The sequence below is a fragment of the Oncorhynchus mykiss genome, chromosome 6 (genome assembly GCF_057628025.1).
Source record: "Oncorhynchus mykiss isolate SJ-2025 chromosome 6, ASM5762802v1, whole genome shotgun sequence".
Taxonomy (NCBI): Eukaryota; Metazoa; Chordata; class Actinopteri; order Salmoniformes; family Salmonidae; genus Oncorhynchus; species Oncorhynchus mykiss.
Window position 1 is genome coordinate 61419639 of NC_143027.1, and position 13403 is coordinate 61433041.

The 13403-nt window shown below is 42.0% G+C and overlaps 1 protein-coding gene across 1 annotated transcript in view; it reads right to left on the reverse strand.

Annotated features, from left to right (window-relative positions):
• Positions 1-1304: 1304 nt before the first annotated feature.
• LOC110526276 (cadherin-11) overlaps positions 1305-13403 on the reverse strand; it is a 70748-nt gene continuing 58649 nt past the window's right edge. The window contains exons 7-13 of the mRNA XM_021607096.3: positions 10546-10733; positions 7376-7629; positions 6800-6936; positions 6063-6184; positions 5766-5883; positions 3366-3617; positions 1305-2977 (exon numbers count right to left, since the gene is read on the reverse strand). Of these exons, the coding sequence (XP_021462771.1) occupies positions 2481-2977; positions 3366-3617; positions 5766-5883; positions 6063-6184; positions 6800-6936; positions 7376-7629; positions 10546-10733 (1568 nt within the window). The 3' untranslated portion in view covers positions 1305-2480. The remainder of the gene's footprint in view (positions 2978-3365; positions 3618-5765; positions 5884-6062; positions 6185-6799; positions 6937-7375; positions 7630-10545; positions 10734-13403) is intronic.

The window sequence follows — 13403 nt, forward strand, 5'->3', positions numbered from 1 at the left end:
TCCAGACAATTTAAGTAAAAACGGTAACTAGGCACTCAGAAAAATTCAATGTCGTCTTGGTATGCAACTCCAGTGTATATTTGGCCTTGGTTTTAGGTTATTGTCCTAATGAAAGGTAAATTTGTCTTCCAGTGTCTGTTGGAAAGAAGACTGAACCAGGTTTTCCTCTAGGATTTTGCCTGTGCTTAGCTCTATTCCATTTATTTTTATAATTAAAAAAAACCTCCCTCATCCTTGCCATTGACAAGCATACCCATGACATGATGCAGTTACCACCATGCTTGAAAATTTGAAGAGTGTTACTCAGTGATGTGTTGTCTTGGATTTGCCCCAAACATAACACTTTGTATTCAGGACATAAAATATAGATAGATGCCCTTCTTTGCAAGGCATTGGAAAACCTCTTTGGTCTTTGTGGTTGAATCTGTGTTAGAAATTCACTGCTCGACTGAGGGACCTTACATATAATTAATTATATGTGTGGGGTACAGTCATGAGGTACAGTAGTCATTAAAAAAACATTTTAAACAGTATTGTACTGTATACAGAGTCCATGCAACTCATGTGATTTGTTAGGACATGTTTTACCCCTAAACATATTTAGGCTTGCCATAACAAAGGGGTTGATACTTATTGACTCAAGACATTTCAGCTTTTCATTTGCAATTAATTTCTAAACATAAAAAAATGTAATTCCACGTTGATGTTAAGGTATATAATGTAGGCCAGTGACAAATAATCTACATTTAATACATTTTAAATTTAGACTGTAACACAACAACATTTGGAAAAGTCAAGAGGTGTGAATAATTTCTGAAGGCACTGTATATGAAATGTACTTATTAGACAGTTAGAATGTTGCTGTCAAAATGGCTCAAAGTGGAGTCCCTCCAGGCCTGGCTTTTCTAGTGTTAAAGTGCACATTGACCTTTAGCTGGGAAGCATCCCTTGGAGAGGTTGAATAAGTTTGCTATGGAGCATCCCTGGGAGAGATACGTTAATCTCAGGAAATGGTCAATGGGAACACTGACATCCTGGGTCCATACCAGTGAAAAGCTCCATACATGAATGTGCAGTGTGTGTGTGTGTGGGCAGTGTGTGTGTAGTGTGTGTGCGTGTGTGTGCATATTCATGGTGTCCCTGGTTGTTCTGTGGCACCATTTGTGACTGTATATTGAACTCCTTTATTACTCTAAGTCCTCCCAGCATCATCCAGTAGACACCGTTCAATATCATAACATAGATCACCTCTAGGGAAAGAACAGATTGCTCTTTTGCTCTTACAGATTTATTAACACCATCAATCATTTTATAAAAAGCATTTATTTCAAAGTTTTTCGCTTCTTAGATAGAAGCACATAATAAAGCAACAGTACAATGTTCATAAAATATAAGTGTGATGCTGTAACGTTTTCTTACATGTTGAAATACTGATATCTGCATGTGTACTAAAATAAGAACTTTTAAAATTGTACAAATAGGTACCATAAATTCGACATAGAAATTAGGCGTCATTCACTACAACAGGACAGATTGCTATTTTCTCAACAAGGGAGAAAAACATACGCCCCCAAAAAATGTTTAAAAAATGAAGAGAACAAAAAAATCATAATAATCATAATAACATTATCATAAAAAAATGAGATTTACAAGAACCAATCGGCGCACGTTTGATCCTCAAGAGACATATTTGCACATTGTACTGTACATACGTTATATGTACTTTAGCTTGCTTTAGGATATATTTTTCAAGTTGCAAAAAATGCACTGTGATGCAAGAGTGTCCATTACTTAAGGCGATTTTTGAGCTCACAGGTCTTTCCTTGTGATTTATCATTGGTGAAATTGGGCTGAAAGGGGGGATTTTTCACTGGATTTGTGAAAAAACACTGTCTCTGTTTTTTGTTGAATTCATCTTCCTCAGGAAGATGGAGGTGCTACACGAGCGACCAGTCTCAGTTTGCTGTTGTGGTTTTCTCATCGTTTTTTTCATTGATATAAGGCAACAATTTTTTATTCTCCTCTTTGTGAGCTCATTCACAGTATCAACAATTACATGTCTCTCTGTGACCCACATTCCAACCCCAAACCGTAGTAACCTACAAAATGAATAAAAAATTGAAATACCGAGTGTTATTTGATCTCTCACCACAAACATTAAGCATGTCTTAATTTTCCATACACACCAGTACATCCCACAGAGGTGTTTTTATTAAATGTTTTTAATGTGTTTTATAATTCTCTCTCTCTCTCTCTCTTGCTCTTTTGTTTCCACCTCCTCAATTCCCTCTGTCCTTCCTTACCAAACATCCCCAACAGGTATCTAGTATACTGCAAGTATACTTTACACGTACAAATAACAAAGTTTACTATAAATAAAAATGCTTGTGGTATACTTATAGTAAACTTCAAGCACCACACAAAGTCAGTGGAAGGTTGGAGAAAGGGTGCAAGGAGATGGTCAGGGAAATGGGTGAACGTTAAGAGTTGTCATCGGCAGAGTCTTTGGTGCCGTAAAGGTCTGCCAGCTTCTTGAAGCGCGGGCCCCAGCTTTGGAGGTAGTCGTAGTCTAGGTCGGAATCTGTGGTCACCGACTCCAAGGAGCTGAGGGATCCAGCGATGGAGCCCCGGCCCTCGTAGCCATAGATCTGGATGGAGTCATAGGGAGGGGCCGTGGGGTCGTTGTCCGCGTCGTTAATGCGGGTCTTGATGAAATCATCCACATCCACACTGTTGGCCACGGGGTGCCCGCCAGGCCTCATTGGGTACTGGAGCTCAGGCTTGATGTCCTTACGGGGTAGGAAGCCGTTGGCACCGTCAGGGTTCTGTAGCGTAGCAATGTCGAAGGCCTCTGTGTCCTCCTCTCCGCCACCTTCATCGTCATAGGTGATGATGTTCTCACGGATGTCTTCCTCCTCAAAGACAATGAGCGGCTCCTTCTTCTGACGACGCAGGGCCACAAACAGCACCACGATCGCTGCCATGAGAAACATATGTCAGCCAATCATACAAGCTCTAGCTCTTATAGCTCTTAAAATACCTTTAGCATTTCATATTGCCTAATTAGACAGGCTTTAACAGATCATTTGTATTAGAAGTGCAAAAATATACAGTATTACAGGTGGTATGAATCTGTCTGACATTTTTTTAAACAGTGTTAATTGCAAGCTAAATAATTAATTGAGCCTGTGTAAATAATCAAAACGCACACTATTAATATTCTGTCAAGCATCTGTTCCATAAATACATTAAACTATTCTGAAAACATTAAGGATAAGCACCACTCAGGATGGAAAAAAAGATCAAACATGAGTAAATATTAGATCAACAACAAAGTTGATGTTTTCTTTAGTGCTGATGCTCACCCAGGAGAATGACGATACAGGCTAGTATGGCGATGAGAGCTCCGGTGCTGAGGCCTGCAGGCAGGATGTAAGGCTCCACGTTACAGGACAGGATGGTGTCCTTACTGTCACAGCTGCACACTCGTATGGTCAGCGTGTTGGTGCTGCTCATGGGAGGAATGCCGTTGTCGTTGATCTCAATGGGAAGGAAGTAGACATCCTGGGTCATCCGGCTGAAGCCCCTCCGGGTCACATATATGCTGGCTGTGCTGTCTGTGGGGAACAAGAGAGGAGCCGAAGTAGAATAAGTACAGAGAAAAGAGGGTCCTTTAAATATCTCCTCTTGGGAGGGGGGTATTTCCGGTAGTGTACAGACTGCTTAACACAATCATAGTTATAACCGAAGAGTTTTACTTATCCAACGAGTTCAGAAGGCAGACGTATAGCCGCGGGGGAAAGCAATGAGCTGTGAATTTCCAGATATTAAATTATTGAAATATTGTGAACATTTATTAGCTTTTGGAAGTGTAATCAAAGCTCTAGCGGAGGTAGCTGTATTGGTTTTATTTGGGGCTGGGTGAGGGTGGAAGGATGCCAAGTGCACTCTCCTGACGCAGTGCAAGGTCGCTCTCAGAACAGAGATGGAGCGAGTTCATTTAGGTGCTTGTGGCTTAGTCATTTTCCCTCCCTCTCTCACAGCGGTGTCCTCAGCCCACTACACCTTTTTCAGAAAAGGTTTCTCATGACAAGGCTATTGTGCATACAGAATGGAAGGGTGAATGGGCTTTATGAATCCTGCGCTATTCATTATAGGTCTACATCATACTAAGAAAGGTTATCATTGCCTTGGTAGAGCATCTTTTAAGGGTTGAGGTAGAACACAGTCTAAAGCCATGAGAACTTAAATATCCTACAAGGTAGTATGGCTGAAAGAAGCACTTCATAAGAAGCCACTTTTGAGGAACATTTTCTTCATAAAATTAAACTTAGCAAATGTTCTTATATCTGCAGATATGATAGCGCAAGAAAAAACTAAATAGCCCCTGCTGTCTCAGACCGACACCGAAAATACATAGATACATTTAGATTGGAAAGCTGTCCATTTCAAAGGATGCTTTGGATTCTTTAAACCCAACAAATCGGAGGGGCTGTAATCTGTTCTGCTCATATTGTGGGCTTTTTGAAAACACTGCTAAAAAGCACAAATTTTGATTCTCATTAAAGCAGATCAAACGGGTAGAGAGCCATCCCTTGCCATGCTGGCTGCTATATAGTCACTGAAGCACTGCTTGGAACAGTCTGATATGACTTTATCTGGGGATTAAAAAAAATATCCCATTAAACTGCAATTAACACATTCATTCCCCCTCATTCATTCTCCTCCATCACAGAAGGAGAGATGCTTGGAAGTAGCTTGTGATTACGGCACGGTCGGGACGAGTATTAAAGCAATGGCAGAGGATGAAAAAAGAGCTTAAGTTGGCTTAAGTTTGTAGAAGAGAATATTGATGGATGCATGTCATTAAGAGAAGTGTCATGTAATTGCTTGTTCAAAGATGGCAATGCTGACTGAACTACTCGCAGCAGCTGTTGAATGTCTCCATCATAGTCATTACAATAGCTTTGTCACATGGTCCTGAGCAATCTCTATGGATATAAGCAAGTCTAATCAAGTATTTTTATGGCGTCAAAACTCTGTGATTAACTTTTGCTTCTCATTATCTTTAATCCAGGAGTTTATAAACAAGGCTGATGAACGCTATCCCCATGATGAGTAATTCTCCTCTGATGAGAGATGGCATCCTCTGGGGATAAATACCACTGTGCCTCATCTGTTGAAATGGAATGTAACAGGTACTCTCTCTGATCAGCTCGCCTAAGCAGCCGCTCCATCACTGTGACTGGCAGGGGCTTTGAGCTTAAGGACAGCTGGGATGAGTCACCAGCCAGCCAGGCCCCCAAACACCTCTCTCTCTCTCTCTCTCTCGCTCTCTCTGTCTCTCTCTCTCTCTCTGTCTCTCTCTCTCTCTCTCACACCTCTCCACTCCTCTGGCTGATCAGTCAGAGTGTGATGTAGGGATAGCTAATGCAATCGCAAACTCTGCAAACTGATCCAACAGGCTCAGTCTCCTACATGCAGCAGTTCACCGATGCAGAGGCTAGGACGCCAGAGAGACACCCGTGGTAATTAATAAGTGGGGAGCTCTATTGGATCTAGCTTCAAATCAAACTTCAGTCTACAAAGATCTGTTGAATCACTTCCCATCTGGATGTTGATGTAAAGAAGGAAAAATACCCAGTGGTTTTCTATCTCACTGACTGGAGTCCTGGAGTGCCGACTAGCCACTATAAAGACAGTAAAAGTGTCCAAACAGAAGTCGCTCTTCTCATTGATGGAAATAGAATGCTTGAGCCACCCACCTCTGTTGTCTTTCAGGGAGAAATTCTGGTTGTTGACAGCCTCTGGGGCGATGCTGAAGTGGAAGTACTGTCGGTGGACCATCTCATCCTTGTCCACTGCACTGACTGTCTCTATGAGCTGAGTTGAACAACAACCACAAGAGTTAGTACAGACAGAGTCCACCAAAACACTGAACATATTCAATAAAATATAAATATATTTTTGCACATGATGGTTACTAGTATGCATAAAGATCTGTCTTTTCTAAATGTGACTTGGGAAAAAGTACAATATACATTGTAAATGATTAGACTTACTTTGCCAGGGGAGACATTTTCACACACAAGGATTTCGTTCTGTGTGGCAAACTCAGGGGCGTTGTCATTCATATCTTTGACTTTGATGTTGACACGTACTTTTGTATCTTGGTGATGTCCCCCTGTGCAGAATGACAAAAATGAATAACAAACAAGTTAGTGATTCAGTGCGCATTCATGGGATTTGGCTTGCTAGGAAAACAAAACCAGCTCCCTCTGAAATTCACTGCAAACACAATGAGAAGACAGCACAGTATGACCCTATTTATTGTATAAGAAATGATGTAGATTGTTGAATGCTTGGAAATGATGCTGTCAGACCAGTGTTGTGCATAATACAACAGAACTGCTTGATCTCTAAAGTTCCAGACATACATTTTTGATGCATCAAATTATCCCTGATAGGAGAGATGGAAATATTTGAGACAGATATACTTCAAAACCAGACATAATAATGTGGAGTAGAATCACACAGACAGAGAACAGCAACTTCAAGATGTTTATTTCTGATTTGGGGGATGTGGATGTTTTGCAGTAGTCTCTAGCTACTCATTTCACTTTTTGAAAGGCACTTTGTGGTAATCTTCTCTAAAAACATCTTGAGGGGTGGCGACTCTAGGACGACATAAGAGCCGAGGGGGAACACAACATTTCCTGGATTGGGAGGCATGGCGTCTCTGGTATTCACAGCTACTCTCTAATTTGAAACCCGAGGTGGATGGTGGAGGGTGGCGTACCAATCTCAGTGGCGCTGACAGAGATGTTGTGCCAGGGTAGTGTCTCCCGGTCCAACGGTCTGGTGGTCTTGATGATGCCATCCTCTGGGCCGACACTGAAGAACTGCTCCACGTCCGTGTAGCGGGGAATCATGTACCTGCAGTGAACAGTAGTGATATGTAAACACGTACTGTATTCAATTAGGGCCTGGTTCCTTAGATAAAACAAAAGCCCAATTATTATTGTGCTGTAAGAATGCATGTTTTGCACTGTTTGGGTTAATGTATTCGATGGAACAATATTTATAGTTTGAAATTGCATATTAATTTAAACATTTGTTCTTGCAGAGCAGGAAATAATATAGGATATTTATTTTGTTTACTGATTGAGTTGGGCCCTGCAGTATTTTATGGTGACAAGGTGAGGCCTTTGAAACTGATATCATCTACGTATCAACATAAAATGGTCAATTTAAAACAGAAAGGATGTATTATAACACTATGAGACGGAGTGGGGTTGATAATCAGACAACGGCGCTAAAAACAAACACAAATGTGTAACAAAGAGAGTGAGACAGAGTATTCCAAGTAGCCTACCTGACAGGGTTGTTGGCCACGTCTGTGTCTTTAGCGTGTACACGGCCCACCACGGTCCCATCACGGGCATTCTCCTCCACCTCGAAGCTGTAGCTAGTTGCCATGAAAGCAGGTGGCTCGTCTGCGTCCTCCACCATAACCTTAACCGTGGCTGTGTCTTTGTAGGGGCCCCAGGCGATGAAACGGGGGTCCAAGTGTGTGTTGGATGCCTCTACTCTCAGGGTGTAAGCCCTCTTAGTCTCAAAGTCCACAGGCTGGAAAGAGGGAACAGCGTGGATTTAGTAATAATACATTTAAACTATATGACCATTAAAATCATGGGCCAATAAGGAGAAGGTTGTCTCAATGTAGTTCTTTCTATAATACTATTACTGCATCATAAAAATAATTTACTGTAGCTGTACACTGCTATCTAGAACCTTAGAGGGTTCTTCAGTTGTCCCCATAGGAGAACCCTTTGAAGAATCCTTTTTGGTTGCAGGTAGAACAATTTTGGTTCCAGGTTCCAGGTTCCTTTCTACTGCAAAAGGGTTCTACCTGGAACCAAAAAGGGTTCTAAACTGCAACCAAAAAGGGTTATTCTATGGAGACAGCCGAAGAACCCATTTGGATGCCTTTTTTATAAGAGTGTCAAATCAAATATCAGTATGAAGTTGAGATGCTAGCTAGAGTGTGCTGTTGTAAAATAAGACAGTGGTTGTGGTCAACATCAGCACGAGACAACACAAAGACATTCTTTGCTCAGTCCTTATACGTAAGATGGCCCTTATTTCAGTTCAATGGCGTATCTAAGTCATAGCCTCAATCACCACCAGTTCATTTAATTGCAAGAAATTGGAAAGACACTCCCAAATCAATTATGCTCAAATATAGTTAATGGCCATTTAGTGTGAACAACCCTCATCCTTCTACACCCTGCCTCCTACTGCTTTCACATATCCACCTGTTTTCTTGTTACCCTGTCTCACTCGGCAGCCATCATTCCCACAAATTACCAAGTGAGACTTTAAAGTACCGACCGGAGCTGAGGGGGCAGCATACCAGAATGTGCACACACACACACACACACACACACACACACACACACACACACTTTATCTCTCTCTGCCTGTGTGGTGATTGATTTGAAGTTGTTTTCCTATCTCAGTTTTTTTGTTCATCCTTCAGTATTTTTTGCATGTCTTTAATGAAGCTGCCAACGGTGGGAACAGTCATGACCCAGTTCTTTCCTTTAACAGGTCGGTGAATGTTCCTCACTGACGTTGTCTCCTGAAGCTGTGGTCTTCTCTGTCTCACTCTTTTCCTCCCCCTCTATCTCTCTCTGTCTCCCTCTCTCTCTTTCTCCCTCCTCTCTCCTTTTCTTTCTGTCTTTTCTTTTCTTTTCCTCCGTCCTCTCAATCTCTGCCCCTCTCTCTCTCTCTCTTTCTCTCTCTCTCTCTCTCTCGGTTCTTTTATTTTGGCACTTAATAATTTGCAGCTGAAACTAATCAGCGGTAGATAATATTCACAATAATGCCAGACTTCCTCTTAGCATTCAGCCTGTGCCTGGTAGCCCACAGTTGAAACAGAATACTTGATTAAAACTCTGGCAATTCCGACAGTAATTTCGACTTTAATTTTCTACATGCTTTGAAGAGCAAAAGGTGATGATTTCCCGAGAGGTGTATAGTGGAGGCATTATGTTATTGAGAAGAGCAGGGCTACATCAAACTGATTGTTGTCGGCACGCTGTATTGTCGTCGCCCCCCCCCAACTCCTAACCACCCACCCACCTCCACACACACACACCACACCCAGCCTAATCAGCAGGCAGAATGTCCTCATTTGGGACCTGGGTCCTGGTATTTGTGATAGTCAAACACTGTTAAGAATTACAACCCACCCACCACCACCCTCTCTACTCAGCGTCAAGCCATTATTTCCTCTGATTCAATTCTTCCACTTTCCCCAGCTACAATTTGTATTATCCGGTGTTCATAAGACTTATTATGATTGGTGCCCCTCTCTGTTATGGAAATGAAGGGGATCTGCACTGAGCAGCGATGTCTGATCCCACTTGGGTTCATCCGGCCATAGAGGAAGTTGTTTACATGTCCGTTTTCCACATTTCAATGGCCGCTGTCGTGGCTTACCTGGTATAATCCTCAGGCATGATTAATAGAACAGCGCCATTTTTCAGCACATAGACTACACACTGGTACTCACACTCCACTGAACTGACAAAATTACCCAGCTTGCGTAAACCCTTGAGAAAATATGATTACTTCTCAGACACGCATGCAAAGGCCTCCCTCTCTCAGAGTTGTGTTAGTTTTGGAGAGGAGTAGAGAGGAGTGTGAGTGAGATTGCTGCTGATCTCTGAGTGTGAGGGAGCCTGTGCTGTGAAAGACAGTTGAGGGATTTTAAATAATGAAGCACCACCAGGTGGCAATGTTCCATCTAGGCTGCTGCTACTGCTGCGTAGGGACTAGGGAGGGAAGCAATGCCTCTCTCTCTCTCCTCTGGAGGCCCGGCTAAGCCTAACCATGGCAGGCAGGCGGCTCCAGGCGCAATGGTGCCAGTGATCACCCAGAGGCAGCCCAGGCGCGGTGCAGTGCAAGGCTGACCTCCCCAGGTTGGTAAACGTCGGCATAATCCCAGCCCTGGAGCACAGCAGAGCTGCAGCGCCACGCTAGCAGCCGACCCACAGTCAGACTGCATAGATTCCTCTCCCAGAGAACCAACCATGAAAGTCAATGCTCGTAATAAGAAACTGAGGCGGTGTCATTGCAATCACAGAGTGGAACGGTGAAAAATCACTCCCCACTCTCTCTCTCTCTCTCTCTCTCTCTCTCTCTCTCTCTCTCTCTCTCTCTCTCTCTCCTGCTCAGTGTGTGCTTCAGTCTCACACACAGGCACACGCTCTCTTTCTATTTGTCCCTCTCTTTCTCTCTCTACCACACAGAAATTGCATATAGCCACCTTTACATATTCAAACACGCACAGACACACACAGGTGTATCAAGTAATGTCAAGTATTGAGGCTATCATTTTAGTCCTCAGAATGTTAGTGAAAGGGCAGTAACAAAAAGGGTGATTCAATGCAGATGACTCTATAGACTGTCTCACACATTCCTTTCATTCCTCCATCATTTTTATGGAATAGTAAATCCCCTTCAGTCCCTTCTCACCTTTCTCAGTTTGATAACACCCTCACGGGTGTCAGTGTCGGTGGTAATCTCAAACACAGTCATCCCATCGCCCTCGATGAAACGATATGACACAAGTCCATTCTCCCCCAGATCTGGATCTTTAGCCTTCAGGCGGCCTACCTCCTCACCCGAAACCTTGTCCTCTGAAACGGACATGGCGTATACACCTGTGGGGAGAAACAATAGAAACTGTTACAAATTTAAAAATATATAATTCACACTTGTAGTCGATGCCTGATGCCTGATGCCTGCTTTGACTTACTCCGAGGTACAGAATAGCATTCACCCAACTTTCCACTGCATTCATGTAATCTTGTTTTAAATGAGCCCCTGTCTATTCTTGTCACCGTGGGGGCAGCTGTATATAGTTAGATACAGTACATAGCTAGGTACTAGTAAAGAGGCTCCTAGTCTTCACCAAGTAGCTCAGATTGTCACTGGTCAATCCCCTTCTCTTCCTGTATTAGGCTATAGGCTTGGGGATGTATGTTAGAAGAAATTGAAGTTGGAAAAGCCAATTATTGTTATTATATGCCTTATTCTTGAAACATTTTATAATTCCAGTAAAATTTTGATGAACACATTTTACAATAACCCTGGGCCCTCTTATTTTACCATAACCCTGGGCAAACTCTCCCCTAACCAGGACGACGCTGGACCAATTGTGCGCCGCCCTATGGGACTCCCAATCATGGCCGGTTGTGATACAGCCTGGGATTGAACCAGGGTCTGTAGCGGTGCCTCTAGCACTGAGATGCCTATCTATATCACTGAAATGAATGTTATATATATATATAATGTTATGGTTCTGATAGCATGATGTAACTTGCACTTTGTTTTTAGGGTTGAGACAATGTAATTCCCCCCAACCTTATTCTTTCAATAATGTTTTTTTTTTATATTATATTGTGTATGTCTTTCCTTATCAAATGTAAGACTAAATGTCATTTGTAATATGTTTTGGTGCATTTACAGTGAGCTCCAAAAGTATTGGGACAGAGAAAATGTTTTGTTCATAACACTTATCATTGACATTTGTTTGGTAAAAACAGTAGGATAAATACACACGTAGGTAAAGACCATTCTGGGGTTTTTTTTTCAAATTTTCTTTTAAGAGCTTTGTCACAATGGACCAGTCAAAATACAAAGTGCTGGAGTACAGAGTCAAAACAACAAAAACATTTTCACTGTCCCAATACTTGTGAAGCTCACTGTATGTATTTAAAATACAATCCAGATAAGAAAGTGTCTGGTCATTGAACATTCCATAGAATACTAGAAAAATACTACTAGTCAAGAAAACGGCTGTAACTCATTCACAGTAAAGTATATTACTATTCTGATTTCAGATAATCAATCTTTACAAAATATAAGAACGACTAAACATGCTCAGTTTTTCTCTATCTTCAATGGCAGTTGTTTGAGGGGAAAAGCATATATAAGATTGTCACGTTCGTCGTAATAATAGTCGGACCAAGCTGCAGCGCGATATGGTTTCCACATAATTTATTAAAGTGAAAACTTGGAACAAAACAAATAACGAAACAAACAACGAACCGTGACTAACGATATGCTACGTGCACTAATTCAAAACAATATCCCATAACACACAGGTGGAAAAATGCTACTTAAGTATGATCCCCAATTAGAGACAACGATAGCCAGCTGCCTCTAATTGGGAATCATACCAAAACACCAACATAGAAAAAACAAACTAGAACCCCACATAGAAAATATAAACTAGACTAAACCCCTAGTCACGCCCTGACCTACTCTACCATAGAAAATAAAGGCTTTCTATGGTCAGGACGTGACAAAGATACACATTTTCACAGGTGTTTTTTCTTGACTGATTACCATTTCATTGATGTGGTCCTATCACAGGGCTGTTTCTCAGCTTTCAAAATCTGTATCATGTTTTCATATATGGTTTGACACCAGAAAAGTATGCTCATTAATGCACGCTGAGGTCATCGTCTCAGTAAATTCAGGAATTCCTAAACTCTCCAAACGATGATGCAACAATACCAATATGGCGATTTACAGTTTTTTATTTTATTTTACCTTTATTTAACTAGGCAAGTTGGAGTTAGCTGCTGTTTCCATTCACTTTTAATGCTGTAAAACACATTTGTGGTCCATCTTTGAAAAACAGTGTGTCTTTAACTGTTCTGCATTTACACTTAATGAGACAGAGACAGAGACAGAGACAGAGAGAGAGAGAGAGAGAGAGAGAGAGAGAGAGAGAGAGAGAGAGAGAGAGAGAGAGAGAGAGAGAGAGAGAGAGAGAGAGAGAGAGAGAGAGAGAGAGAGAGAGAGAGAGAGAGAGAGAGAGAGAGAGAGAGAGAGAGAGAGAGAGAGAGAGAGAGAGAGAGAGAGAGAGAGAGAGCTATTAATGGAGCACAAGAGATAACTGTGGAGGTCAGCTGGCCAGCACCTGAAGGCCACAGCCAATGAGCAGTCAGTGTTTTGTGTTTGTATTTGCATGTGTGAGTGTGTGTCTACAGGGGTGCATGCACCTGCCTGTGGCCGAGCCAGAGCAGTAGGGCCATATGCCCTCTCTGCCCTATCTGCTCCACCTATTGAAGTGTTCAGAGCCAAACGCTTCAGCTGCATTTAAAAATAACTCTGGCATGTGAAGGAGCCTTTTAAAAATGGCCTGATGATATAAAGGGCTGCTACTTCAATCAGACTACATAGAAAACTATGGGATATTTTCATGAGAACGTTACTGAATCCTCCCAGTCTAAAATGGCTCTGACCTGGAATAAATATGAAAATAATATCATAGGCTGAACAATATGACAATACTGATCTGTATGCCATCTCAAAAAGTA